The sequence below is a fragment of the Camellia sinensis genome, chromosome 6 (genome assembly GCF_055761805.1).
Source record: "Camellia sinensis isolate YWXY chromosome 6, ASM5576180v1, whole genome shotgun sequence".
NCBI lineage: Eukaryota > Viridiplantae > Streptophyta > Magnoliopsida > Ericales > Theaceae > Camellia > Camellia sinensis.
This window is the reverse complement of record NC_138966.1, coordinates 109,419,172-109,446,627: the sequence shown is the minus strand read 5'-3', so window position 1 is coordinate 109,446,627 and position 27,456 is coordinate 109,419,172. Positions and strand designations below refer to the sequence as shown.

General features: G+C 34.3%; 1 protein-coding gene across 1 annotated transcript; it reads right to left on the bottom strand.

Annotated features, from left to right (window-relative positions):
* Window positions 1-12,058: 12,058 nt before the first annotated feature.
* Window positions 12,059-18,436, bottom strand: LOC114301798 (uncharacterized). Its single transcript, XM_082874430.1, has 4 exons — window positions 14,672-18,436; window positions 14,054-14,447; window positions 13,634-13,679; window positions 12,059-12,395 (listed from the first exon to the last, which is right to left on the bottom strand). The coding sequence occupies exon 1, from the start codon at window positions 18,273-18,275 to the stop codon at window positions 14,736-14,738; it is 3,540 nt and encodes a 1,179-aa protein (XP_082730556.1). The 5' UTR covers window positions 18,276-18,436; the 3' UTR covers window positions 12,059-12,395; window positions 13,634-13,679; window positions 14,054-14,447; window positions 14,672-14,735.
* Between the last annotated feature and the right edge of the window lie 9,020 nt (window positions 18,437-27,456).

Sequence of the window (27,456 nt, the reverse complement as noted above, 5' to 3'; positions counted from 1 at the left end):
TTTTGGCTTCTTCACTCGAGCGAGCTTTGTGATCTCCCAGTACTTTTGCAGGCCTGTAGAGATACTGGGAGGGTGTTGTTGTTCGCTCGAGCAAGGACTCTTGCGCTCGAACGATGGTCTTCTATCTATAAAAATTTTGAAAGTTTGTATTCTGCACTCGAGCGATGTTTCTTGCGCTCGAACGAGGGCACTTATTGTGTCTGGTCGCTCGAGCGACAACTCTTGCGCTTGAGCGAGCCTCGTATATATCAATTCACAGCAGCACCTTTTTACATCACTTTTTGATATCTTTTCACTCACAAACCCTAGACCAGCTCCCTCTAGGAATGGCAACGGGGCGGGGCGGGGCCGGGGATCACCCTCCTCGTCCCCGATTCCCGATTGTGAAGATCTCCCCGACCCCGACCCTGATCCCCGACGGGGAACCTTCCACCTTCCCCATCCCCGCCCCCAACGGGGATCGGGCTTCCCCGAACCTGAAAATTCCCCGCCCCCAAATCTGTTTCAACACCACCATCAACAACAACAACAACAATAACATCATCATCAACAGAATTATCAACATCAACATATCAACAAAATAACCCAAAAAAAAAAATGGACAGATCGGATCTGAGATCAAAAAAAAAATATAAACCAAAAAAAAAAATATACATACACGTATACATGTATACCTGTATACATACACAAAATGTAAATGAATACAACAACAACATCAACATAAACATAAAAATGAGATGTGTTTGTTTTGGGATTGTCAACAACAACAACATCGGATCTGAGATCGGATCATCAACACACAGATGGAGGACGATACACATACAGATCTGTGGTGGACGAAGGAGGAGCAGGACAATCGGAGATGCGGAGGCGATGGATGGCTGTGACTGCGACGACAGAGGCCATGGACGACGGAGGAGGCCGATCGCGGACAGTGCGAGAGTGAGTGAGAGAGTAGAACAGTGCGAGAGTGAGAGCTTGAGAGCAAATCGATCATGGCGGTAGAGAGGGAGAGAGATCGATCTGAAATGAGAGAGAGATGAGAGGTGTGTTTGCTTTGGGATTGTTACTAGCAGATGAGAGAGAGAGTCGATATATTTAGTGGGTGGGTAGGTGAGAGTACATATAATATATATCATAGAGAGATGAGTACATAATATATTATATTAGAGAGAGTACATAACATATATTAGGCGGGGCAGAAACGGGGAGCGGGGCCGGGGCCGGGGTCGGGCCGGGGCCGGGGCCGAATTTCTTATCATCGTCCCCGGCCCGAAAATGACCGGGGATTATTTTTTTAATACCATCCCCGGCTCGTCGGGGATATTTTTCGGGGAAAAACCGTATTAATCGGGGTCGGGGGGTTGGGTCCCCGTCGGGCCGGGTTTAAATTGCCATCTCTAGCTCCCTCTCTCTCTAAAATTTGACTTCTCTCTACAAATACGCCTAGATCTAAGGATCTCTCTACCCCACTCCCTTAGATAAAAAGATAGAGCATTCCGAGGGCTTCCATTTGATCCGAATAAAGTCGAGTTTGGGCATCTTTGAGATTTCTTCAATTCTCCTTTGGGCTTATACACTTGAGGTAGGGACTCTCTACACCTTAATATGGGTTTTAATTTGGTTATAGGTTGTTGTATGAAAATGGTGAGATTTGGGGGTGTTTTGAGCAAACCTAGGGTTCGGGTTCAAGTTTAAAAGAGGGGTTTCTATATGGGTGTTGTATAAATGATTATTGGGTTTGGATATGAGGTTATCCTGTGTCAAAATAGTTTACTTTGGCCTTTAGGTTAATATTTGGAAAATGGGGAGCTTGGCCTAAAATATCTTGAATAATTATTTTGTTTAAATAATGAAATTGGTGTGAAGTTGTTGGATTTGTTTAATCACTCACCTATGGAAATTTGATGATTTATCTATTATAGAGATTGTATATATGTTTAGAGATAACTGCTTTGGGCTATCGGTGGAAGATAGTCATGATTGTTGTAGACATTGCATGTGGATTAGGCGAATTGAAACCAATCCTTTAACCATTATCATTGAACATGATTATGAATGATTTACATTGTATATATATGATATTTGGAAGGAGAAAGGAGATGAACTCCATGTTTTGAGAAGAAGAAAGGGGATGGACTCTGTTGAACTAAGTTGGCCTATGTGTCCAGGGTAAAAGTCTCGAAAACCATTTGTATACATGGGTGCCAATTCCTGCGAACGAAATTTTCGTAAAATGGGAAATAAAAGTAAATGTATTTGTATGATGATTTTATCTGTTGGGAGCTTGTGAGGTGTAACCTCTGTTGGTGGGTTGAATGTAGTGGATGTATCTATTGAATTAAAATGAATGAATTGAGATGAAAGTTTGGCATAACATGGTTTGGAAAGAGTTATAAAGATTTTTGTCGTAGGACATTAAACATGTGCACCACACTTATATCTTGTTAATTCTCATATATTGTGTTAATATGTTTCTATTGGGTTTTGGCTCATCCTACTTAGGTATCACACCCCGAAATTTATCCAACATAAATATAATACATCAACCCACAATCTAGCAATAATAATCCCGATGCACAAAATACCGGAAGGTCGTGTTCACCATATTCTATTATATAACTTCAAATGCTTATACAAAAGTAATCTCACATATGACTATACATTCATTGACAAACTAGTATATGAATCTATAACATGTAAAATCATTTAGTCAAAACGAATAAGGCCCTTAAGGGCTTACAAGTTCCAAGGCGACATCCCGGTTACACAAAATGGTCTCTCGGACTTATACAAATTAGCCCTTGGCATTTACAACAAAAGTAAGAGTGCAATCTACTCTTCACAAAATAAATCCACGCCCTCAACTTGGCGGGATCACCACATCTTTACCTGCACCAAATCCCATAGGGGTGAGCATAAAGCCCCAGTAGAGAAATCCTTAACAAAGTATATACATTTATGTAAGATGCCCAATATTAAATGTTAATGCAAATGCCATGCAATGCCATTTCAAAAATAATCACATGCCATGTTTTTCTTGAAAATCACCATGTTTTCATTATCATTTTGCAATCTCATCAATTTTCCAAACATCCAATCTTAATTATAAGGGGCGGTAAATACGACTCAGGTAATCCCTAGGTTGGTGTCTGCAAGTAGGCTCTACGAGCACTACCAGTACCCCATTTTGCCGGTTGCTAACCAGAAGGGAAGTGGTACCTCCTCCGCGCGTGTTTTCAGTCTTTCACCCCAGACACTCAGGCCAACTTATCAATTCCATCTACAACCCCTATTCGGACTTACCAACGTATTTACCCCTCAAGCATTTCCATAGTTATTATTACAATGCCATTTCTCTTTCGTGAAGTAATTAACTTTAATCTAGAATTCACAATGCGAAATAAATAATTGAATGAGTGTGCAATGCAATGATCTCTCCGTAGCACATAATATTTCTCCATTTCCTCTTTTCAATGTTCTTCCACAAGGTAACCATATATCATCAACACCTAGTTACAGCTTCTCATTTCACAAGCCTTCACAATTTAGTCTGTTTAAGACTACATGTAGTGTTTTCAATCATTAATCTCTAATGTTCATAATTTTCACAAAACCCATAGTGCACAACAATTTGCCATCTCACAACCATATATCATCATATAATTAACAATAGTTTTAAAACAAGTTCTTCATTTCCAATATATCAATTTGGTTACCATTTTATAAACAACATCATGAAATCTACACATAACCATTCTTATATCACAAGAAGAATAAAATCACTCTAGACATTTCCATACATTCCAAAAATCCCCAATTTTCTAGGGTTTTTCGCAAAAACCCAAACATTGTTCATCTTTTTATAAAATCTCATCATATACTTCAATCTCAACCCATGTTGCCCAAAAATTTTAAGAAAAGTCTTTAAAAGAACACAAGATAGAGTTTGTTCTACAAAATCATCAATTTCTTGAGCCACCAAACCCATTTTCGAAATCACAAGAGGGGCGCACATAATCAACACCAAAACTTACATAAACATATATATAACTCAAAGGAAAACCCTACCTCAAAGTTTGATGAAAAGGAGAAGATGAAACCCTAACTTCAAGGATAAGAGAGAGCTTTGATTTCTACCACACCAAGTGAAACTTTTGCCCTAGATCTTCAAGATTGTGAAAGATGATGATGATCTAAACCCAAGGATTTCAAGAAAAGTGTGTTTTAGTGTTTTGGTAAGGGTTTCTAGAGAGAAGGAGGAGAGAAATGAAGTTTAGAGTAAGAGGAAAGTGCCTATAATGGGTTACAAGTTCGGCCAAAAGAGCAAAAAAAAAAAAAGAGTTTCGAATGCCCAGAGTGCCGCACATGCGGCGCCCCTTCCCACTCGTGCGGAGCGCCCCTTCCCGCACGTGCGGCCCTCACCCCCGCATGTGTGGGGGTCCTCCTGCACCACTCTTCACTCGTGCCTTTTAAGTAGAATGCAACCCTCAGCACCTCACTTCTTCCTGCACATGCGGCCTCACCCCCCGCACGTGCAACCTCACCCCCCGCACGTGTGGCCCTGGCCAAGCAACCTAGAAATTCCCCACTTCGCTTTCGAGCACTCCGGACCTAACTCCATACTTCCCGGAACAAATGAGATCCAACACCGAACACCACAAGAACAAGAATTTTATTTTGAGAACTATTTTCTAGACTTTCAAACCCAACGAAAACAAAAGGAGGACGGAGCGAAGAAAACAAAACAAAATAGACCCGATCGTCACATTGGGAACCATTTTCAGGTGTCGGAGACATGCCTCTGCTGAGATAATAGTTTGGGGAGACTAGGAGCAAGAGCTTCCTTTTGTTTTGTTTATTTTGTATAACCAAGGGCTAAGTTGTATCGAGTTAGACTATTCCTTTGGTTGTGACCAAGCAATGTCTTGGAAAGATGTAAGCCGTAGGGCATTTATTTTGTTGATTATTAACTTGTATTACATGATATAGATTCAGGATGAATATTTATGAATGTATATTGCATGTATTATCTTTTGTAATACAAATTCTGATGAATGGAAGATTATTACTCTCTTTATGAGTTGGTTTTATTGTATTGTTTTGGAGGTGTTACAATAACACTTGAGCTTCTTTTTACCAGTACTTCGTTAGTTATATAAATAAATAAATAAATAATGTTATTATCTTTTTCCTATTAAAATGTATATTTATATTTGTTTATTTCAGTGTCTGCTCACTATTGGTATTAGTTTTAGTTGTTTTAACCATACTAAAAAAGTCCCATAAAAAAAATTAAAACAATACAAAATACGTAAGTTTATACAAGTTTGTATAATTAGTTATACATTGGTGACCTACTAAGCAGGTCACCTTGCAGGTAAAACTAATAAAATAATAGATTATATTATATACATGTAAGTATTTTTACAAAAATGAGTAAGTTTGTAGCTAAAAATTTAAGACAATACAAAATGCGTAAGTTTTCATAAATCACGTAAGTCATTTCACAAAAATGTGTAAGTGAACACAAAAATGAGTACGTTAATTCCAAAAAATTTAGAATAACACAAATATACGTAAATTTTCACAAAATTTTACAAAAACGCGTAAGTGAACATAAAAATGAAAAAATTTGTTCAAAAAAATTTAAGTTTTCACAAATATGCGTAAGATTTCACAAATCACATAACTGATTTCAAAAAAATCCGTAAGTTTCAAAAAAATAGGTAAGTTTGTTTTTAAAAATTTAGAACAATACAAAATGCATAAGTTTTCACAAATCACATAACTAATTTTACAAAAATGCATAAGTTTCAAGAAAAGGGTAAATTTGTTCTTAAAAATTTAAAACAACACAAAATGCACAAGTTTTCACAAATCATGTAAGTAGTTTTACAAAAATGCGTAAATTTTCACAAAAATAGATAAGTTTGCTCCTAAAATTTAGAACACCACAAATATGCATAAGTTTTCACGAATCCAAGTAGGGGTGAGCAGCGGATATACCGATCCGCCAAAACCGACCGAACCAAACCGATCCGCCGCATTTTGGACGGATGCGTGATGACGAGCGGACGGTTGCGGATTGATTTTCTCAAATCCGCCAATTTGGCGGACGGATGGCGGATTTGAGATTTTTTGGCCGTAACCGAACCGCCAAACCGCCAAATCGCGAGGACCCCTAGTAATTTATAAGACTTTGTATTTTTAATTTGTTTAAATATTATATTTGTGTTTTCAATTGAAAAAGAGTTTAAATATTCTGTTGAAAAAAAGTTTTCAACTTGAATATATTTTTTGAATTGAAAAAAATAAACGTATTATTCATATATATTTTTTAGTTTTTAAATGTAACTCTAAAAATAATAAATAGAAAATATGATATATGCTGGTTGGTTTTTGTTTTCAAAAACATATGTAGATGTAACAATACAGAGACATTTAATCTCTACTACTGCTCTGTTCATGGTTTTGGTGATTTGAATTGTTATTATATTTTAAGAATGACAGATTGTAATACTTTATGGGGATGAATCATACTGTGATTGTAATATGTGGATGAGGCATGCAGTGATCATGATATTCTAAAGTTTCAAACTTTTTTTCTTTGGATAAGGCATACAGTGATTGTAATATTTTTTTAAGTCATTGACTGTAATACTTTCTTTTTCTTTTTTTTCTTTTTTCGTTTGAGGAAGTGCACAAGTTGAATTATGTTGAAAATTTATAAAATTTTAAACCGCCAAACCGATTCGCATCCATCCGCCAAACCGCCAATCCGCTCAATCCACATCCGCCGGATTGGCGGACGGATGCGGATTGATTTTCTTCAATCCGCCAATCTGGCGGACGGATGGCGGATTGGAGGTTCCGTGGCCGCAACCGACCCGCGCCCACCCCTAAATCCAAGTAATTTCACAAAAATGCGTAAGTGAACACAAAAATAAGTAAGTTGATAAGAAAAATTAAGTTTTCACAAAATGCGTAAATTTTCACAAATCGCGTCAGTGATTCACAAAATGCCTAAGTTTTCACAAAAATTGGTAAGTCTGTTACTAAAAATTTAGAACAAAACAAATATGAGTAAGTTTTCACAAATCACATAAGTAATTTCACAAAAATACATAAGTGAACACAAAAATATATAAGTTTGTTATAAAAAATTAAGTTTTCACAAAATGAGTAAATTTTCACAAATTACATAAATAATTTCACAAAAACGCGTAAGTGAATAGCTCCCTAGAATCTATTATAAAAGTACTGCTCGACTCAAATTGACTCAAATTATGTCACCTACGTTCACGGCATGCAGTTGGGAAGAACCATTCAATCAATTCTCAACGTTAATCCATCGTGCAAAGAGGGCAAGAAAATCATACCTAAATGTTTATGCTGCCCCCCAATAGACTTGACTTCTTTTTTTTTTTGTTGAGGTATCAATAGACTTGACTTTGATTATTCAAATTTGGACAATTATATGCCACACACACCAACACCCACTTTCTGAATATGTATCATACATTATACATAAAACATTGGGGAAACTACACATCAGTGTAGTTTTTCAAAAAAATCAAAAATCAAAAAATCAAAAATTAATAAAATTTTTTATAAATATTAATAATTAAATTTATAAATTTTTTCATTAATTTGTAAATGTTTTCTCCAATTTCCACTTATGTGTAATTTTTCCTAAAAATTTTGCAATCATAAAATTGCAATTTCTTTCTCAATTTTTCACTCAAATTGCAATGTGACATTGTAACAAGAGCATACTCTAAGGTAGTACTTCCTTCCTTAATTCCAAATTTGAGGAAAATTACTGCTTACGTACTTCTGTCACTTTCAGGGTACATGAATTCGAGAAATTTTCGAGAAATTTTTGTATGTCAATGGGTACCACGTGGCAGTTCCTTTCACCAGTCCATGAATTGAGAACAATTTGCACATTTCAACATATCTGAATTAATTATAAAATACGAAAGGCATATATTATTTGTCTACTTTTTTTTCTTCCCAAATTACCCTTATTATATTATATTAATATTAAATTTATAAAAAAAAAAAAAAGGAGGATGTGATCGAAACCGTCATCAAACCAAACCGCATAAAGGTCTGTTGAAATCAAAGAACACCAAGTGAAAAGAAGGGATAATTAATATTTTATAATGCTCATTGTCTCGCTCTCAGATCAAGCAACAATCTATTCTGGCCAACTTGAATGACTTACGGCACACTGATAAGCATAATTCTGTTTCACAATTTTTGAGTTGTAATAACTATTGAATCTTTTATTAACTTTAACTTTTGTATATGGGAGATTGAACGTTCATAATTTGTGAGATTTGTCAATTATTTTATTTTCAAATCAAATAAAAATTGGGTTGGTTTCTGACATTTATGTAATACCGTTTGATAACAATCACAGTTTATTATTTACATAAAACATTAAATATATTTATGTTTATTTTTTTTGAAAATGAAAACAAAAATATATTTGATATACACATGTTTTAAAAGTTTATTTTGAAAATAAGTGAAGGAAGTGTCTGGTGGGAAATGTTGACCGAAGGTGATTATCTATAGCGATTCTGGTTGTCCCTTTACTGTTCTGTTGTATTCCGGACTCGGTTCCGTAGAGTTGGTAGTTGTATCTATCTGGTTGTCGTCCTTTAATTCCATTTGTGTGAGTTTTAGGATGTTTTGGGCAAGGTTGTTACAGGTTGGTTAGGCCTTGGTTTCAATTCCTTGTTGCCCAGTTTTTAGGCGTTCTGCTCGAGCGGGTCTTCTTGCGCTCGAGCGGGGTTTACACACTTCCAGTATTTCGTGGCCCTGCAAAACTTCTGCAGGTGTGTTTTCTACGCTCGAGCGGGTTTCTTGCGCTCGAGCGGGTCGCGCTCGAGTGGTATTGTTGGCGCTCGAGCGGGTAGTCCTTTTCCTGTAAAGTTCTAGAAGATGAAAATCTACGCTCGAGCGGACTGGCTTTTCACGCTCGAGCGGATGTGTTTTGCTTTTGTTTCTTGGCGCTCGAGCGGTCATATATGCGCTCGAGCGGGACTAGATATTTGTTCTTTACGCTCGAGCGGGTCATGCGTATATGAGTTATCCGCTGGGTGATTTTAAATCACTTTTTGCTTTTCTTTCTCTCTCCTACTTTTTTCTAAAACCCATTTTTGAGAGCCCCTCTCTCTAGAAACTCCCTTCTCTATAGGGTTTGATCTAGTTAGAGTGTCCTCCTTCTCTTCGGCCTTTGTAAAAGTTGTGTTGATCGTCGAGGGCGTCGTTTTGATCCGAAAATCTTGGTCTTTGCAGCACTTTGGTTTTGGTCTCTTCTCCATTCGAGCTCTAACTTCGAGGTAGGGATATCCTACTCCTCTTTATGAGCTTTGTCTTTAAATTTTTGCATTTCGATATGTTGGGGGTTGTTGGGTAATTTTGAGAGAGTTTGGGCCTTTGTATAATTTTACAAAAGTTGGGGTTTTTATTTATATAAAACCTAAATGCATGTTTGGTATGGAAAAGTGAAATTAATGTTGAAACATTAATGAAAATGGAACCTAAGGGTTGTAATGTTAATTATGGAAAATGCCCTAATTACATTGGTTAATTAATTCGTATAATTAATTATGAGAAATGAGGAATTGATTTGGAAAGGTATGGGATTAAAGGGTGTGGTTGGATTATTTATCACTCACCTAGTTGAAATGTTGATTATATATCCATTGTTGCATTTATTTTCTGTATAGAAATAACTGCTTTGGGCTATCGGTGGAGGATAGTCTTGATTGTTATAGACAATGCATGATGATTAAGCAAACTGAAACTAATCACTAGAATGTGTCTTTGAGTATGACGGTTGAAAGAATACATTAAATTTATGTATTGTGTGATGATGTGTATAATTATTGTTTATATGCATTGTGTCGTGTTGGAGGAGATAGGGGATGTACTCCACGGTTTAGGGGAAGATAGGGGATGGACCTCTAAACCGGATGTTGTTGGGAGAAGATAGGGGATGGACTCCATAGATAGAGCTCATATGCTTATCTAGTAATGTGTTGACACAGCTCATATGCTTGTCCTTGGAAGTATGATAGTGCTCTTATGCATATCTATGGAAGTGATGATATAGCTTGTATGCTTATCTGTTGGTGTGTGTGATATGGCTAGTATGCTTATCTATTATGAAATGGGAAAGTGTTTAATATGAGTTACTGTCTCATATAAGTTGTTTGGCCAGGTTCTGAGCCATAGTTATAAATTGAGAATTGAAAAGAATTGGAAAATGGACTGTAACATGGACTTGTATGTTATGAAACTGTAAAGTGTTATGAGTGAAAGTATCAGTGTTGGTCATCTATCAACTGCTAATCTTTTAGTCACTATTCATATTTGGTTCAGTGTATTTCTACTGGGCTGTGGCTCACCCTATATGGGAACATCATTTTCAGGTACAGGTAGCATGCCACCTCCAAGGACATAGCTTGGGAGGCTAGAGGCGGACAGACTTTTGTTGTTTTAATTCCTTTTGATGTATTACATGTAAATCCAAGCCAAGGGCTTAATGTGTAATTGAGTTAGTACTCCTTTTTTGTAACCAAGTGTTAACTTGGAAAGCTGTAAGCCCGTAGGGCATTTGCTTTTGTTGTTAACATGTAATACTTTTGTAAAGAAATACTCTGATGAATTGAAGAATGTGGATCTTATATATAAATGCTTGTCTAATGAGATGGGTTCTATCTATTATTTTGAGGGCGTTACATTATCAATAGTCACATATTATGGTCAGATGTTAATCGGCCGCCAAAAGTGGTGCTCGATGGTCGGAGATGATAATCGACTTTCAAAAGTGGTGGCCAAAGATGGATTTTGGCAAGGAGAGGTGGCCAAAGGTGGTTTCCATTAGTGGAAGGAGGTGGCCGAAGGCAGGGCCGGCCCTAAACATTCAGAGGCCCAAAGCGAAGCGTTAATTTGGGGACCTATTGTGACGACCCCAAAGACTAAATTATTTGTTTATATATTACTAGGTGGTCATGATACTATATCTATAGAGGCAAGTTTGGGTTGTGACATCTATACTTTTACATATCAATTAAAAAAGATAAAATCAATTTAAAATAGTTATTAAAAAATTTTAAAATGATAAAATTTACTATTATTGTTTTATATTTTAACCATTTACACAAGAAAAAAAAATGGTACACAAAAATCTAGAGTAATAAATTAATTGAGCGCAGTATCACTTAAACATTACTGTTTTTGCATTTGTAGTTGTAAAATTGAATTAAGAGCTCTTGATTAATATTCTTTTATACTTTCTAGAAAGTATGATTAAATAAATATTTCATTCTATAATTCAATAAGCAACAGTCAATTCAATTATAGAGATTTCAATTTTTAAGTAAAATGAACAAATAATTGAAGTAAAATTTTGAAATGATATAAAATTTAAAGTCATCTACAGAGAATATTAAGACTAAAGAAGTTGAATATCAAAATTGTGAATTGGGTAGGGGACAAGTTTGGTAGTACATCTAAAGGCACAGAAAATAGAATAACAATGGAATACACTCTAAATCATGAGTGATTATTTTATAGGTTTGGAGCATTACTCTATATTATTCATCATTTGATATTTGTCAAGTTTTTTTTTTTTTTTAAATATAACAAAAAGTATTGAGTCTCATTATTTTAACAAATAAGTATCAAGTAAAAACATCACATGAATTACCCAGAAGCAAAAATAATTTTTTCCTAAATCATATAAATAATTGTGTAGGACCAATGATTTGCCTTTGCCATGTATAAAAGGCAATGAAACACTTTCGCTGGTCCAATACCAAGACTTTAGGTGTCCTATTTTCCATTCTTTTTCTTGGGTGATAGGAGCTCTGGTTATGTATATATTATAGATTTGGAAGAAAAATGAAAAAGTTGGAAAAAAATAAATCAAGTACCTACGTTGCAGCACCATCACAAGGCCATTGTCTTTTTTTTTCATTTTTTTTTATTATTATCAGCAAAAGAAAAAATTTTATTGATGAAGACCAGCATATAAACAAATAGAACATCAATAAAGTGAAAAAAGGCGAGTGCACGACTACATCATAATAAGACCACACGATCCCAATTAGGTTAATACTGAAAAGCAAACCTAATCATATGGAAGCACATCACAACGAATTGGTGAGAAACCAAATAAAAAACAACCAATTGCAAAACAGAGAACAACTCTAAGCCCTTACATACAATCCAACACACAAGACAAGCTGCAATAGCTATATGCAAGTCCCGGCAGTCAGTCACATATCAGTCCTAAGAGCCATATGTGCACCAGCCAATGCTGCTTCTAGCTCATTAGCTCTTGGTCTTGATCTTGATGGTCTTTAATCCTTTCAAACAGAACATGAAATCATTAATATGAATACATAATCATCAATATGAGTAGATGACCTTGTGAAAAAAATGGAAGCAACATGAAAAAAAAAATTAAAATTAAACATGGAAACATGGGTGGCTTAACCATAAAGCCAATAAAATCCTTGATATAAGCCTTAATTTTTTATGGTACTAATTTTTTGAAAGCCTATACATTACGTGATAGATTCTATGGATAAAATTTATTTATAAAAATATCATATTTTAACTTTTAGAGATAAATTTATTACTGTAAAAATATTTATAAAAAATACAACTTAACTAGTTACACCTCTCACATCATATTTTAATGCAAACCAACACAAATAAACTAAAACAAAGCAAAACTTACAAATAAAAGTCAAAATGTCCTAATCATTTATCACTTTGATAAATTTATTAGTATCATTACGAGTATCAAATAATCATTTCACAAACACAAAGTATATGTATAAAGTTTCAAAATTTTCTCATTATTAAAATAAGAGGCAAATACGTAAAAATAATAAATAAATAAATCACTTTAGATTTATGAGTAAATAAATCCAACCAATAAGACTTATTAGTAATTATCCCATATATTAAGGCCCTATATAACTCAACATTCTTTTCCCCCCGAAAATAAGGCCATGCTAGTTCATATGGAAAAACAGACCCAGATGACCCACATTTTTTGAAAATCTGCAAGTTGTGGTTAAGATTCCATAAAACGCTTACATTTGTTTTCGGTAAATTACACTCACCACTCTTGAGATTTTAAGAAAATACATTTAGTTTTATACTTTTAACATAATTACACTGACCTTCTTAAGTCCTTAATTTACATAACACTTTTACTGATACAACTCTCTGTTGAGATCGAAAAAAGAAAAGTTCAAGTTTGAAAAAAGTTCTGCCAAACCAAACAGATCCCCTCTCTCTAGCTTGCTTTCTTCAATTCATGTCATGTTTGAATAATTTCTTTGGAAGAAATTGTTGATTTTTTTATTTAATTTTAAAAATTAAAATCACTAGATGATGACAGTTTCAAAAATATTTTATAATAACAGTAAATTAGCCATATTATCAATTGAAAAAAAAATGTTAGCAAAACTTAAATATGAAGATTTAATTAGTAAATTTTCATCTCAAAATCACAAAAAAATAAATTGTAAACAAATATTAAAAAATAAAAATGTGTCAATCAAATTTATTTATTTCGATCTCAAATTACCTCGAAAGGCTTTCAATTGGATTGGATGGCCAAGGGCATTAGTCGCCTGCATAGTACAACACCACTTTGTAAGAAACAAAGCAAGCAAGTCTGAAGAAAAGCTAATGTGAAATTTAGAGCTTATAAATGTATAAATTATGTGAGCAACTCAAATGTCAAATAAATTCAAGATAAAAGTAGAAATTTTTTATTGAAACTAATCATTTAAAAAGCTTGCAAAAATCCAATGAAAACAGCCCACTAAATACACCAACATGAAGATTTGAGATGGTTTTAAATTAGTCATTAAAAAGTTTTGTAAAATGCTAATTAGTATAAAAAAGCAGAAAAATAGACTAGAAAAGGGGGTTGAAATTGAACAATCTAAGAAGAAAATGGAAAACAAGAACAACATATAGTCCGAGGATAGAAGGCAAATACTCAAGAGGTTGAGCAGTAGAAATCAGTTGTCCCAATGTGATCAGGTGGAATTCATTTTGCAGATGTGACCTTCGATCATCTGATAGCTTCATGGCAACTTGTCTCATGGTTGGCCGATATAGTGGATTGGCTTGCAAACATGCAAATGCTAGTTTTGCAACCACAAATACTTGCTCTGCCACTTGATTCTCAGGTGCTGCGAGACGTTGATCCAACACATCCTTCAATAATGTCCCATGTGCAGTTGACGTGGATGAGGAAGAGGATGAGGATGACGATGATGACAGAGAGTAGATTAGATCACCCGGATGCTTCCCCATAATCACTTCCAATGTGAGAACCCCAAAACTATAAACATCGCACCTCTCATTCACTTCCATTGTATAAGCAAGTTCTACCAAATCAAACAAATAACCAAGAGAAGAAAATAGTAATTAAAAAAAAAAAGGTGGAAAAAGAAAAAAGAAAAACAAGAAACATGCACATGCTCATGCTCATGCTCCATATCAAAATAACAATTAGAAGTTCAATGACCCTTTCAATTCGAGTGAAATAACATCCAAGATAAGAAATCACTTAATATGCAATGATTGATAAAATAAAATGAACATTACATACCAGGAGCAATGTACCCAAAGGTCCCTGCAAATGATGTCCAATTGGATGAGTCAGGCTTCAAAAATCAAGTTGTGCCGAAATCGGATATGTGAGCCACGGACTCTAAATCAAGCAAAACATTCTTGCTTGATATGTCTCGATGGATGATTGATGGAGAACAGTCGTGGTGCATATAAGACAAAGCATTTGCCACATCTTTGACAACATTCACTCTCTTAATCCAATCGAAGTATAATACATGATCCTCCGTGCTCAATATCTTTCCCAAGCTTCCCCCTTCCAAAAACTCATAAACCAAAAACGAGTGCCTTTGGTGTGAACAATAGCCATATAGTTTTACAATATTGTGATGGCGAATCTTTGTTAATGCACTTATCTCACTCGTAAAGCCTTTTAGAATAGCCAAATCACCATCGGGTGATACATGAAGTTTCTTCACGGCAACTACTTGACCACTTGTGAGATCAGCTCTGTAAACAGTACCACATCCTCCCTCCCCAACACAATATTTGGTACTAAAGTTCTCAGTCACTTCAATGATGTTTTCATACACCATTTTCCCGTCATAGCTCCAAATTTCAAACATTTTTTTGTTATTTACTCGTCTTGGCTCATTTTTTGTGTTCCTCAATTTTTTTAAAAAAATCAAGAGTACTATTCCAACAACCATTAGCAAAAGAAATAGAAAAACAAAAATAAGAACAAACACAACTTTGTTACTCTTTTTTTTAGCAACCCCATTGTTTATTATTTGCGGGCAAGTCTTCAAACTAGTAGCATTGCCACATAAACCTTTATTACCTCCAAGTGCCTCAAATGGAGCCTCTTGGAAGGCTTTGATGTTAGGAATAGGACCATCCAACTGATTGAAAGATACATCTATCGATGTCAAACCTAACATATTATCAAAAGATGATGGAATGAAACCAGAGAGTTCATTGTGGGAGAGATTCAATGTTTCTAACATTTGCAATTCTCCAATCTGCTGTGGTATCTTACCTCTTAGCAAATTATGACCAAGATCAAGAATTTGAAGGTTATGCACACGACCTATTTCAGCAGGAATGCTTTCCCCAAATCTATTATTGCTCAAATTCAAGTTCCAAAGTTTCTTACACTTTTCTAGTGCTCCAGGGATTGAACCACTCAGATCATTTCCTGCCAAATTAAGGATCTCTAAATTTGACAACTTGCTGAAATCTGGAGGAATATTGCCTAATAGATGGTTATCATCTAGCTTAAGCTTGAATAGTGAAACCATCCTTCCCAAGTTCACTGGGATTTGTCCAACTAGGTCATTTGAAGAGAGGTCAAGGAGGCCTAGTTGAGTTGAATTCATTATTTCAGGTGGTATCTCAGCAGAAATATTATTGTTGGACATTTTGAGACTAGTCAAACTATTGCACTTTCCCCATTTTTGTGATACCTCACCGTAAAAATTGTTATAACTCAAATCAATATAAACCAAGTTTGGGTATATATCAAACTCTTCTGATATATTTCCGAAAAGTTGGTTTCCATCAAGCCTAACTCTGAATAAGGTAGAACAATTTCTCAAGCTTTTTGGGATGGGACCTCTGAGATTATTATCATGTAGAGACAAATTAACCAACAATCCATTAAAACATAGGCCTTCTGGGATATGACCACTGAGCATGTTGTTACAAAGGTACAAAGTGGCTAAGTTGCTCAAGTTTCCTATAGATGCAGGGATTGAACCCGTGAGATTGTTCATTGAGAGTTCGAGATCAACGAGAGACCTTAGCATCCCAACTTCTTGAGGGATTGATCCCGAAAGTTCATTGTGCGTAAGGTACAGAGTGGTTAAGTTGCCCAAGTTCCCTATAGATATAGGGATTGAACCCGTGAGCCTGTTTCTTGAGAGTTCGAGGTCAACGAGAGACCTTAGCATCCCAATTTCTTGAGGGATTGATCCGGAAAGTTGGTTGTCATAAAGGTGTAGAGTGGTTAAGTTGCCCAAGTTGCCAATAGATGGAGGGATTGAACCTGTGAGCTTGTTCTCTACAAGATCGAGATCAACGAGAGACCTCAGCATCCCAATTTCTTGAGGGATTGATCCGGAAAGTTCATTGTGCCTAAGGTACAGAGTGGTTAAGTTGCCCAAGTTCCCTATAGATGTAGGGATTGAACCCGTGAGCCTGTTTCTTGAGAGTTCGAGGTCAACGAGAGACCTAAGCATCCCAATTTCTTGAGGGATTGATTCGGAAAGTTGGTTGTCATAAAGGTGCAGAGTGGTTAAGTTGCCCAAGTTGCCAATAGATAGAGGGATTGAACCTGTGAGCTTGTTCTCTATGAGATTGAGATCAACGAGAGACCTCAGCATCCCAATTTCTTGAGGGATTGATCCGGAAAGTTGGTTGTGATGAAGGTACAGAGTGGTTAAGTTGCCCAAGTTCCCTATAGATGTAGGGATTGAACCGGTGAGATTGTTCCTTGAGAGTTTGAGATCAACGAGAGTCCTCAGCATCCCAACTTCTTGAGGGATTGATCCGGAAAGCTGGTTGTTATAAAGGTGCAAAGTGGTTAAGTTGCCCAAGTTTCCAATAGATGGAGGGATTGAACCCGTGAGCTTGTTCTCTATGAGATCGAGATCAACGAGAGACCTCAGCATCCCAATTTCTTGAGGGATTGATCCGGAAAGTTGGTTGTGATAAAGGTACATAGTGGTTAAGTTGCCCAAGTTCCCTATAGATGCAGGGATTGAACCGGTGAGATTGTTCCTTGAGAGTTCGACATCAACGAGAGACCTCAACATCCCAACTTCTAGAGGGATTGATCCGGAAAGCTGGTTGTCATAAAGGTGCAGAGTGGTTAAGTTGCCCAAGTTTCCAATAGATGGAGGGATTGAACCCGTGAGCTTGTTCTCTATGAGATTGAGATCAACGAGAGACCTCAGCATCCCAATTTCTTGAGGGATTGATCCGGAAAGTTGGTTGTCATAAAGGTACAAAATGGTTAAGTTGCCCAAGTTTCCAATTGAAGAAGGGATTGAACCTGTGAGATTGTTAGTATACAAGCTGAGTTCATTGAGAGAGCTAAGCAACCCTATTTGTTGAGGGATGGAGCCACCGATTGGGTTTCTATTCAGGTACAAGATCCTTAGATTAGTTAGTTGGCCTATTTCCGTCGGAATTGTTCCAGAGAGATTGTTGAGAGACAAGCTAAGGCCGGTGAGTCTCCAAAGGCTACCAATATGGGGGGGGATGGTCCCATAAAGTGAGTTGTTAAAAAGTCGAAGGGTGAGGAGATGAGGAAATGATGAGAAATTAAGATTAGAAAGAGTACCTTTCAAACCATAACCATGAAGGTCTATATGGGCAACTTTACCGGCCTTGTTGCAACGAATTCCAAGCCAAGTGCAATGGTTGCTTCCAACCCAAGAGGACAGGAGAGTTTGACTTTGGTTGTGAAGGCTAACTTTCCACGTCAAGAGAGCCATGGCCTCACTTGCTTGTTTTCCAGTTAAGGAAGAAGCAAAAGCAGCATAATCAAAAAAAGTGGGCAATACAAGGATGATGAGGCAGAGTAAAAGGGCTCGGAAAGAAAGAAAGTGGTTGGGAAGTGTATTGGCCAATAATGTCATTGTAGGCTTGTTATTAATAGAAAGCTATGAAAGACAGTAATAGGATGGAGGGATGAAGAGCTACAAGAGCATGGAGAGGTATTCATAGATAATAGAACTTGAAAATTCTAGCGCAATTCCTTTCAATAGTTTTGGTCTGTATAGGTTCATTTTTGGTAAAGTGATGACCAATAAGATCATGCCAGATCAATCCATATGAAAGAGATGTCTTTGGATCATCACTTTGGTAACAGGTAATACCAACATAAGCACCATGTCATTTGGATCAACGACCTTGCCCCATGTTTGGTCCTCCATTAGTTTCATTTGAGTCTCTCACCGTATTATAAATTAGGATAAAATACATTTCCTCAAATACGCATTTCGAGTTATTTTTATTTTTAAAATTTTAAAATTTTTAATTTTATCATTGAAGTATTCACTTTGAGTGGAATTGAATTGATTCAATTTTAAACAGATCGTCTAAATTAAAGAAATTATAGTGAAATATATCTGTAGTTTCTAAAATATGTATTTCATGTAATTTTGGACTCTAATAGTTTATTTTTAATACTTTGAATACTAAACCCTTTTTTTTTTTAAGGTGCAACTTTGAATCCTAAACATCAATGATAAAAAAATAAAAACGAAAAATGAAAAAAGAAAGTAAAACGTAACTTTATATCATTTATTATCTTATTGACGAAATTGATAAAATGATTTTGACAATCGAAATGACAATAGGAAAATTTCATAATCATTCCGTTGATGATTTAAACAACACAGTGATACATAATTTACAAATCACAACCAGTTTATTATTCTTAAGGGGTTATTTCGGATGCCCTAAATAAATGCACTTTTTGTCTTTTTAGACTAAAAAATTGAGGAAAAAAATATGGATGTTTGGGTTAACTTTTTAACTTTTTATGAAAAAATGTGTATTAAAAAATTCTAAAAATTGGTTTGTAGGGGAAAATTAGGATTGGGAGTTGTGCAGCCGTAGTTATTGACTTTTGATGAATAGTGTTAACTTTTTAACTTTTTGAATAACTTTTTGACTTTTTTGATTTTTTCTTATCTTCCCAAACTTTGCCTAAATAGACTGGTTTATGATTTTCTCAATATATATATATGATAAAGAAATTTTGATGATGTTCTATAACGAAGTAAAAAAAAAAAATTCCTTGTCCAATAATAAATGTTTAAAAGAATTGTTTGTTTTTTTAGTAACTTCTTTTTGTTGGTATTTTTCGTCTTTACTGTTTTTTTTTTTTAATTTAAAAAAAATGTTAAAATTTTAGATTATACTCAACAAGACGAACAAGCAAATAAAAAAAATCAACAAAGAATTCAAAAAAAATCTAAAAAAGACAAAAATAAGTAAAAAAAAAACTAGTGTTTTGACTTATTTTAATTTTTTTTTTTTTTTTTTTTTGGAAATTTTCAATTTTCTTTACTTTTTTGATTCGTTTACACAAAACAAAGAAGTAAAAATTTTGACATAATTTTAAAAAATGTCACTAAGGCTCCATTTGTTTCAACGTAAAATATTTTACACCCAAAAATATTTTTGTTTTCATTTTTCAACGTTTGGTTGACACTTGAAACAAAAACATTTTATTGCCTAAAATAGAAATTTTGATTCACTAAAGTGTCATTTATAACTTTTTAGTAAGCTAAAATATTTATTTGAAAAGGCTAAATGTGTTTAAAAGGTAATGAGTGAGAGTCAACTTTGTAAAAATTAGCTTACAAAATTTTAAAGGTAAGTCATTTTTGAAAAAATAATACAAAACTATTTTTCTTAAAAAATGTTATACTTACTTTTTGCTCAATCAAATAACAAAAAATGAGTAATCAAAAAAAACGAAACTTAAGCAAAGAAGTTCAAAAAAGAGATGTGACTCGTTTATAAGTTCCCAAATAGTCCTTAATGCTGTGTTTGGTTGAGAAATTTGGAAAGGGAAATGAAAAATGTAGGTAAAATGTAAATAAAACATACTTATATTTCACCTAGTTTCACACACTTTTTTCCTTTCCCTTTCTAAATTTTTCTTCCCAAATTCTCCAACCAAACACAGCGTAAAGAAAAACAAATTAAATCTCCTTGTCTAAAGACTCCTAATAATAAAGATTGTGAATAATTTTGAATTTTAATTACAAGAATAGAAATAATAAAAGGAAATTTACTCATAAATCCTATATGGAGGAATGTTGATCCATTTAGTTTTTAGAGTTTTCTTATGAACCAATTAGTCATTTTTTGTTTTGAAAAGTTGTATTTATTTGATTTATTGCCATTTGAGTTTAAGTGAATGGCATTTTGTGATTCATATTTCCAATTTTGTGATTTGTTTTTGGGATGAGAATGGAAATGTGAAGTGTGAAAGATTCTTTTTGGGGGGATTAGTAGTTGAAGTATTGGTTATCGAGCATGAAAATCTGCATTTGTGTTAGTGTGGTTTTCTAGTATTACATTAGAGTGTTACGTTTGGAAACGTACACTAAGGAATTTTTATGTGTTATATTGACTAGAGTGTTACGTTTGGAAAAAATGCACTATAAGGAATTTTTTTAGAATATTACATTGTTACGTTTGAGAAAAGTACACTAAGGTATGTTACATTAATTAGAGTATTACGTTTGGGTTTCGTTTGGAAAAAGTACACTAAAAAATTTTTGTGTGTTACATTGATTGGAGTATTACATATGAAAAAAGTATAATAAAGCATTTTTTTAGAATGTTACATGTTACGTTTGGGCCTAAATTCGTTTGTTTATTTCTCGTGTAGTTGTTGAATTTTCGGTTATTATTGAGTTAGTGGTCAATTTAAGATAATATTTTTTATATTTATAATTAATCTCTTATATTGACTTTAAAAAAAATACTTAAAATATAACTAAAACCTCAATGAAATATAACTAAGTTATAATGTTAAAACATTATTTTTATAGTTGAATAGAGAATGTCAAGAATAATTGATTGATATGTGCAAAGCACTACTCAAAGCAGATTGTGATGTGGCTCTTCGTTGGAAGTCTTCTGAAGGGGCCATTGCAGTTTTGCTTCATGACGATCGTGGTTACCTTGTGGGTGGTTTGGTTCGAGAGGTTGCAATTTTTTTAGTAATCTAAGGGGAAGCTTTAGTAGTTCGACTTGCATGTCTTATGGTCAGCTCCTTGAACCTATCCTCGGTGGAGATTGAAGGGGATGTCAAGAGGCTTATTCATTTTTGTGTGACGCTCCTCCTTGGGAGTTTTGCACTGTTATTGTTGGTCTTAGGTCTTTTGCTAGGCAATTTCAGTTGTCTTTTTCTTGGTGTTCTAGGAATGCCAATAGATAGCCCAAGCTTTTTGGGGTGGCTATCTTCCTTATAATTGGGTTTCTGCCTCCCTGTAGCTTTGTTAGCAGTTTTGTCAAAATCTTAATAGAGTGGTGGCTCCTTTCGTTCCAAAAAAAAAAAAATGTACTGCTTGACTCAAATTACTTCACCCACGTTCACGGCATGTGGAAGAAAGAACGGTTCAATCAATTCTCAACATTAATCCGTCGTGCAAAGAGGGCAAGAAAATCATACCTAAATGTTTATGCTGCCCCCCAATAGACTTGACTTTGATTATTCAAATTTGGACAATTATATGCCCCACACACCATACCCACTTTTGAATATGTCCATACATCATGCATAAAAGATTGGGGAAACTACACAACAGTGTAGTTTTTCAACCAAAAAAAATTTAAATTAAATTAACGAAAAATTTTATCAACATTAACAATTAAATTTACAAAATTTTTCATTAATTTGTAAATATTTTGTCCAATTCCAACTTAAGTGTAATTTTGCCTAAAAGACTTGCAATCATAAAATTGCAATTTCTTTCTCAATTTTCCACTCAAATTGCAATTTGACATTGTAACCAGAGCATACTCTAAGAGCATCTCCAACGGTAATAGGCATTTTACCTATCTAAATATTACTATAAAGTATATATTTTATTTTGCCTATCAACTGTTTTATGTTTTTACTCCAACCATGCTCTTTATTTTACCTATTTATCCAAATACTATTAATTTTACAGAATGCCACGTCAACAACAAAGATGGAGGGAAATGATCCTAATGATTGAATACATTTTGCCTAGCATTGAAGGCTAGCTACATGTGGCTAGTGAATATGAGTTGAGCCAAAATGCCTAATCATATGCCTAGTGCATTGGAATTGAAAAAAGTGAATCACACTAGGCATTTTAACTAACAAGTATTATATGCCTAGTGCATTGGAGATGCTCTAAGGTAGTACTTCCTTCCTTAATTCCAAATTTGAGGAAAATCACTGCTTAAGTATTGCTGTCGCTTTCAGGGCACATCAATTGAGAACAATTTCCACATTTCAACATATACATCCAAATGTGCAGAAAATAATGGAATACTCAGTCATGAGTGATTATTTTGTAATCTCGAAACATTACTCTATATTGTTCGTCATTTGATAAATGCTTAGTTATTTTTAAAAAAATTAATATAAATATTAAGTCTTATTATTTTAACGAATAAGTATCAAATAAAAACATTACATGAATTTGACCTAGAAGCAAAAATAATCTTTCCTAAATCATATAAATAATTGTATAGGACCAATGATTTGCCTTTGCCATGTATAAAAGGCAACGAATCTTAATGAAACACTTTTTGTTTGTGCAATACCATGACTTAAGACTTTAGGTGTCCTATTTGCCATTCTTTTTCTTGTGTAATAGGAACTCTGGTTATGTATAAATTATGAATTTGAAGAAAAGATTTATGAAAAAAAAAAAATGAAACACTTGGAAAAAAATAAATCAAATATTATTATTTTTTTTCAATTTTTCCTTCTCATTTTTTTTTCTCCTAGCAAATCTATTCTTAAATCTATTATCCAAACACAAGCTTCAATTGAAAAGTTGACTCTTTAGACTATTTTTGTCTTTAAGTACCTGTATTTCGAAGTTGTTTACCAAAGGCTAACCTCAGTAAGGCCTGAATTGCCCATAAATTCTTTTTTTTCCAAGTTACTTAATTTGTTAAAATTAGACTTTATTAATATTTTTTTTGGTAATCATTAGTAATATCAAATCAAATAATTTATCTAATGTTAGTGAGATGGAGAACAGAGAGATGAGAATTGCAAAATTGACTAGATATTGCGGTGGTCTTTATGATTTCTTAGAGCATCTCCACTAAGCTAGTTAAATTTTTAGTCGAACTTTAGCTAAAAAGTTGATTTATATTTTAGTTAGTCATCTTTTCAAATACACTTCACAACAAAAACTTTATTCTTTCTCTGTTTTATTTAAATATTTTTTTTCAATTGTCACAGTTTTTTAGAATAAGCTTTTGTTTATGATAATATTTTTTAAACAATCATATTTTTTTCAGAAAATATATTAAAGAAAATATTTAGCAAAGTTAGAAGACAAGTTTCAAGTATTGCACTGTTAAATGTATATATATTTTTTTAAACAAGCATTTCCTACGATAAAGTATTACAAAAAATAGCATTAAACACAACAAAATGAAATGCTATATTTAGTGCCAAAAATGTGCATCAATCATATGAAAATTATTAGGTAATTCTACCGTATCATGCGATGTTACTTATGAGTTGTTCCTCATAAATAAAAAATCACAAAATATATTAAATGAGTAATTTTTATTTCTTAATTACTTTGAGTCAATGCTATCCCATCAATAAACATTTTTACTAATCATTGAAAAAATTATTAAAAAAATTAAAAAGTCAAAAAATATATTTAAAAAGCATTTACATTTATCATTCAAAATTTTTCATATAATTAAAAAGTCTTTCGAAAACATATTAATTTTTTTATTTTGCTAAAAAACCTAAAAATTTAAGAAATCTCTAAAAAAAAACAAAAATCCAAACAATACTTTTTTGACATGATGGACTACAAGGCCAAAAATGTAATATTTAATTATTTTAATTAATTGTTGAGCATTTGATTGCTAAGCTAATTTTGACGACGGAGTTTGATGGACTACATTTTGGGCGTGTGTTTGCTATATAATAGCTATTCAATGAATTCAGTAATTATGATCCAACGATCTAAATAATTTTAACATTATTTAACAACTAATAATTTACGTTTATATTTAATATTTTATATATTCTTTATATACAATTCGGGTTTTGCGTTAGTTGGATTGTATAGTGTCTTTGCCTAAGTCAATCCCAAATTTAATTTTAATTTCTAAATTTCTATCGAAATCCTGCATTAAATTCAAAAATATGTTACACAAATCTTAAAACTTCAAAACTAGACTCAAGTTGCTTTGGTTGAACCCATCACCAAGCCATTGCTTTTTTCTTTTTTTTTTTCCCCTTTCTTTTATCAGCAAAAGAGAATTTTATTGATGAAAACCAACATACAAGCAAATAGTACATCAATAGAGAGAAAACAGGCGAGTGCAAGACTAGATCATAGCAAGATCACATGATTTTAATTAAGTTGGCACCAAAGAACAAGCCCAATCATATGCAAACAAATCACCACGAGTTGGAGAGAAACCAACCAAAAAAACAGCCAAATGACAAAATAGAGGACAACTCTAAGCCTTTAGATACAATCCAATACACAAGACAAGCTGCAATAGCACTATGCAGGTCTAGACAATCACACATCAGTCCTAAGGGCCATACGTGTACCAGCCAATGCTTCTTCTAACTCATTTGCTCTTGGTCTTGATCTTGATGGTCTTTGATCCTTCCAAACAGAACATAAAATCATCATCAATATGAGTAGATGACCTTGTGAAAGAAATGGAAGCAACATCAGAAAAAAAAAAAAAAATTAAATTGAACATGGAAACATGGGTGGCTGAACCACAAAGCCAACAAAACCCTTGCTATAAGCCTTAATTTTTTATGGTCCTAATTTTTTGAAAGCATATACATTAAGGGATAGATTCTATGGATCAAATTTATTTATAAAAATATCATATTTTAACTTTTAGTGTTAAATTTGTTATTGTAAAAATATTTATGCAACAGAATACAATTTAACTAGTTACACCTCTCACATCATATTTTAATGCAAACCAACACAAATAAACTAAAATTAAGAAAAACTCACAAACAAAAGCCAAAATGTCCTAATCATTTATCACTTTAATAAATTTATTAGTATCATTACGAGTATCAAATAATCATTTCACAAACATAAAATATGTATAAAGTTTCAAAATTTTCTCATTATTAAAATAAGAGACAAATACGTATTAAAATAAAATCACTTAAAATTTATGAGTAAATAAATCCAATTGATAGGACTTGTTAATAATTATCCCGTATGTTAAGGCTCTATATAACTTTAACATTTTTTCCCCAGAAAATGAGGCCATACTGGTTCACATGGAAAAACAGACCCAAGAAGACCCACATTTTTTTGAAAATCTACAGGCTATGATTAAGATTCCATATAATTCTTACATTTGTTTTCTATAAATTACATCTCTTGAAATTTTAAAAAAAAAAAATACGCTTAGTTTTACACTTTTGACATAATTACATTGACCTTTCTAAGACTTTAATTTACATACCTATAGCGATTTCGGTTTTGACCCGACCCTTGTTGTATTTCGGACTCGGGTCTTATGGTTTAATATTGTCATTCATGCCTTGTTCCTCCTTTCACCTCTTTGAGTTTGAGTATTGGGATGTCTTGGGCATGTTTGGAACAGTTTGATTACTAGTTGGTCTAAATTATTGTTGCTCAGATTTTGGTTTCTTTGCTCGAGCAAAGCTTCTTGCACTTGAGCGACCTTTGTGATCTCCCAATACTTTTGCAGGCCTGTGAGATACTGGAAGGGTGTTGTTGTTCGCTCGAACGAGAACTATTGTGCTCGAGCGACGGTCTTCTGTATGTAAAACTTATGAAAGTTTGTATTTTGCGCTCGAACGAGGGCACTTATTATGTTTAGTCGCTCGAGCGACAACTCTGGCACTCGAGTGAGTCTCGCATATATCAGTTCGTCGCAGCACCTTTTTACATCACTTTTTGATATCTTTTCACTTACAAACCCTAGACCAGCTCCCTCTCTTTCTAAAATTTGACTTCTCTCTATAAATACACCTAGATCTGAGGATCTCTCTGCCCCACTCCCTTTGATTAAAAGATAGAGCATTCGGGGGGTTTCCATTCGATCTGAATAAAGTTGAGTTTGGGCATCTTTGAGATTTCTCCACTTCTCCTTTGGGTTTCTACACTTGAGGTAGGGACTCTCTACACCTTAATATGGGTTTTAACTTAGTTATAGGTTGTATGAAAATGGTGAGATTTGGGGGTGTTTTGAGCAAACCTAGGTGTAGACGTCCACGAACGCCCCGGAAGGATGAGTCCCGTTCTGTTCATTTGGGGTCACTACAGCTCGGACTCTCAAATTGTCACGGTTCTTAATCTGAACCAAAGAGTCCAAATCCGGCAAATCGTTTTGAGAAAACAGATTTTTTTGAAAGAAGTGCCAAACATGGACTGCTTTGCCAGATACAGAGTCGCCACCTAAATGTTTTATTTTGGGGAGATTTAGGAAATCCTGACTCGTTTGCCTAAGGCCACGTGTCCGTCATCACCAAAGTTGCCTCGGCTCGGGAACTTGGGTACGATTGGGGAAGGTCACTTCGTGAGCACCCCCGCTCGCCCGATCAAAGATTGGCCTCTACTAACCATGATATCTATTTTTGAAAACGTTATGCGTTCTTATTCCGATTATTAGCCTAGATTACTATGTGATGCGCACAGCATACAAGTATAGACTGGGTCGCCTGAATTGGAACAAAACATTTCATGTTTGTTTGTTTGAAAGATGGTTTGATGGTGCTACCCGCAAGTAGGCTAAGACGTGGATTTGCCACCCTCAGGTGGGCTTTGAAAACAAGATTTTGCCACTATCTAGTGGGCTTAAAACACACATTTGATGAATGGTTCCAATTCAAATAACCCAACCTTCACCCACAGGCATTCAGGCAGTTATATCACATAAGCATATAGCCTCATGGTAAGCATGCTATTCATGGCAGTCACTCACACGCATGCAAGGATGCTAAAGCATAAAACTTACCGAGTACTCCAAGCCAAAACAGAAGCTAATTAGAAATCATGCATGATCCTAATTATACAGGAATGCCTAATGCAACACATGCAA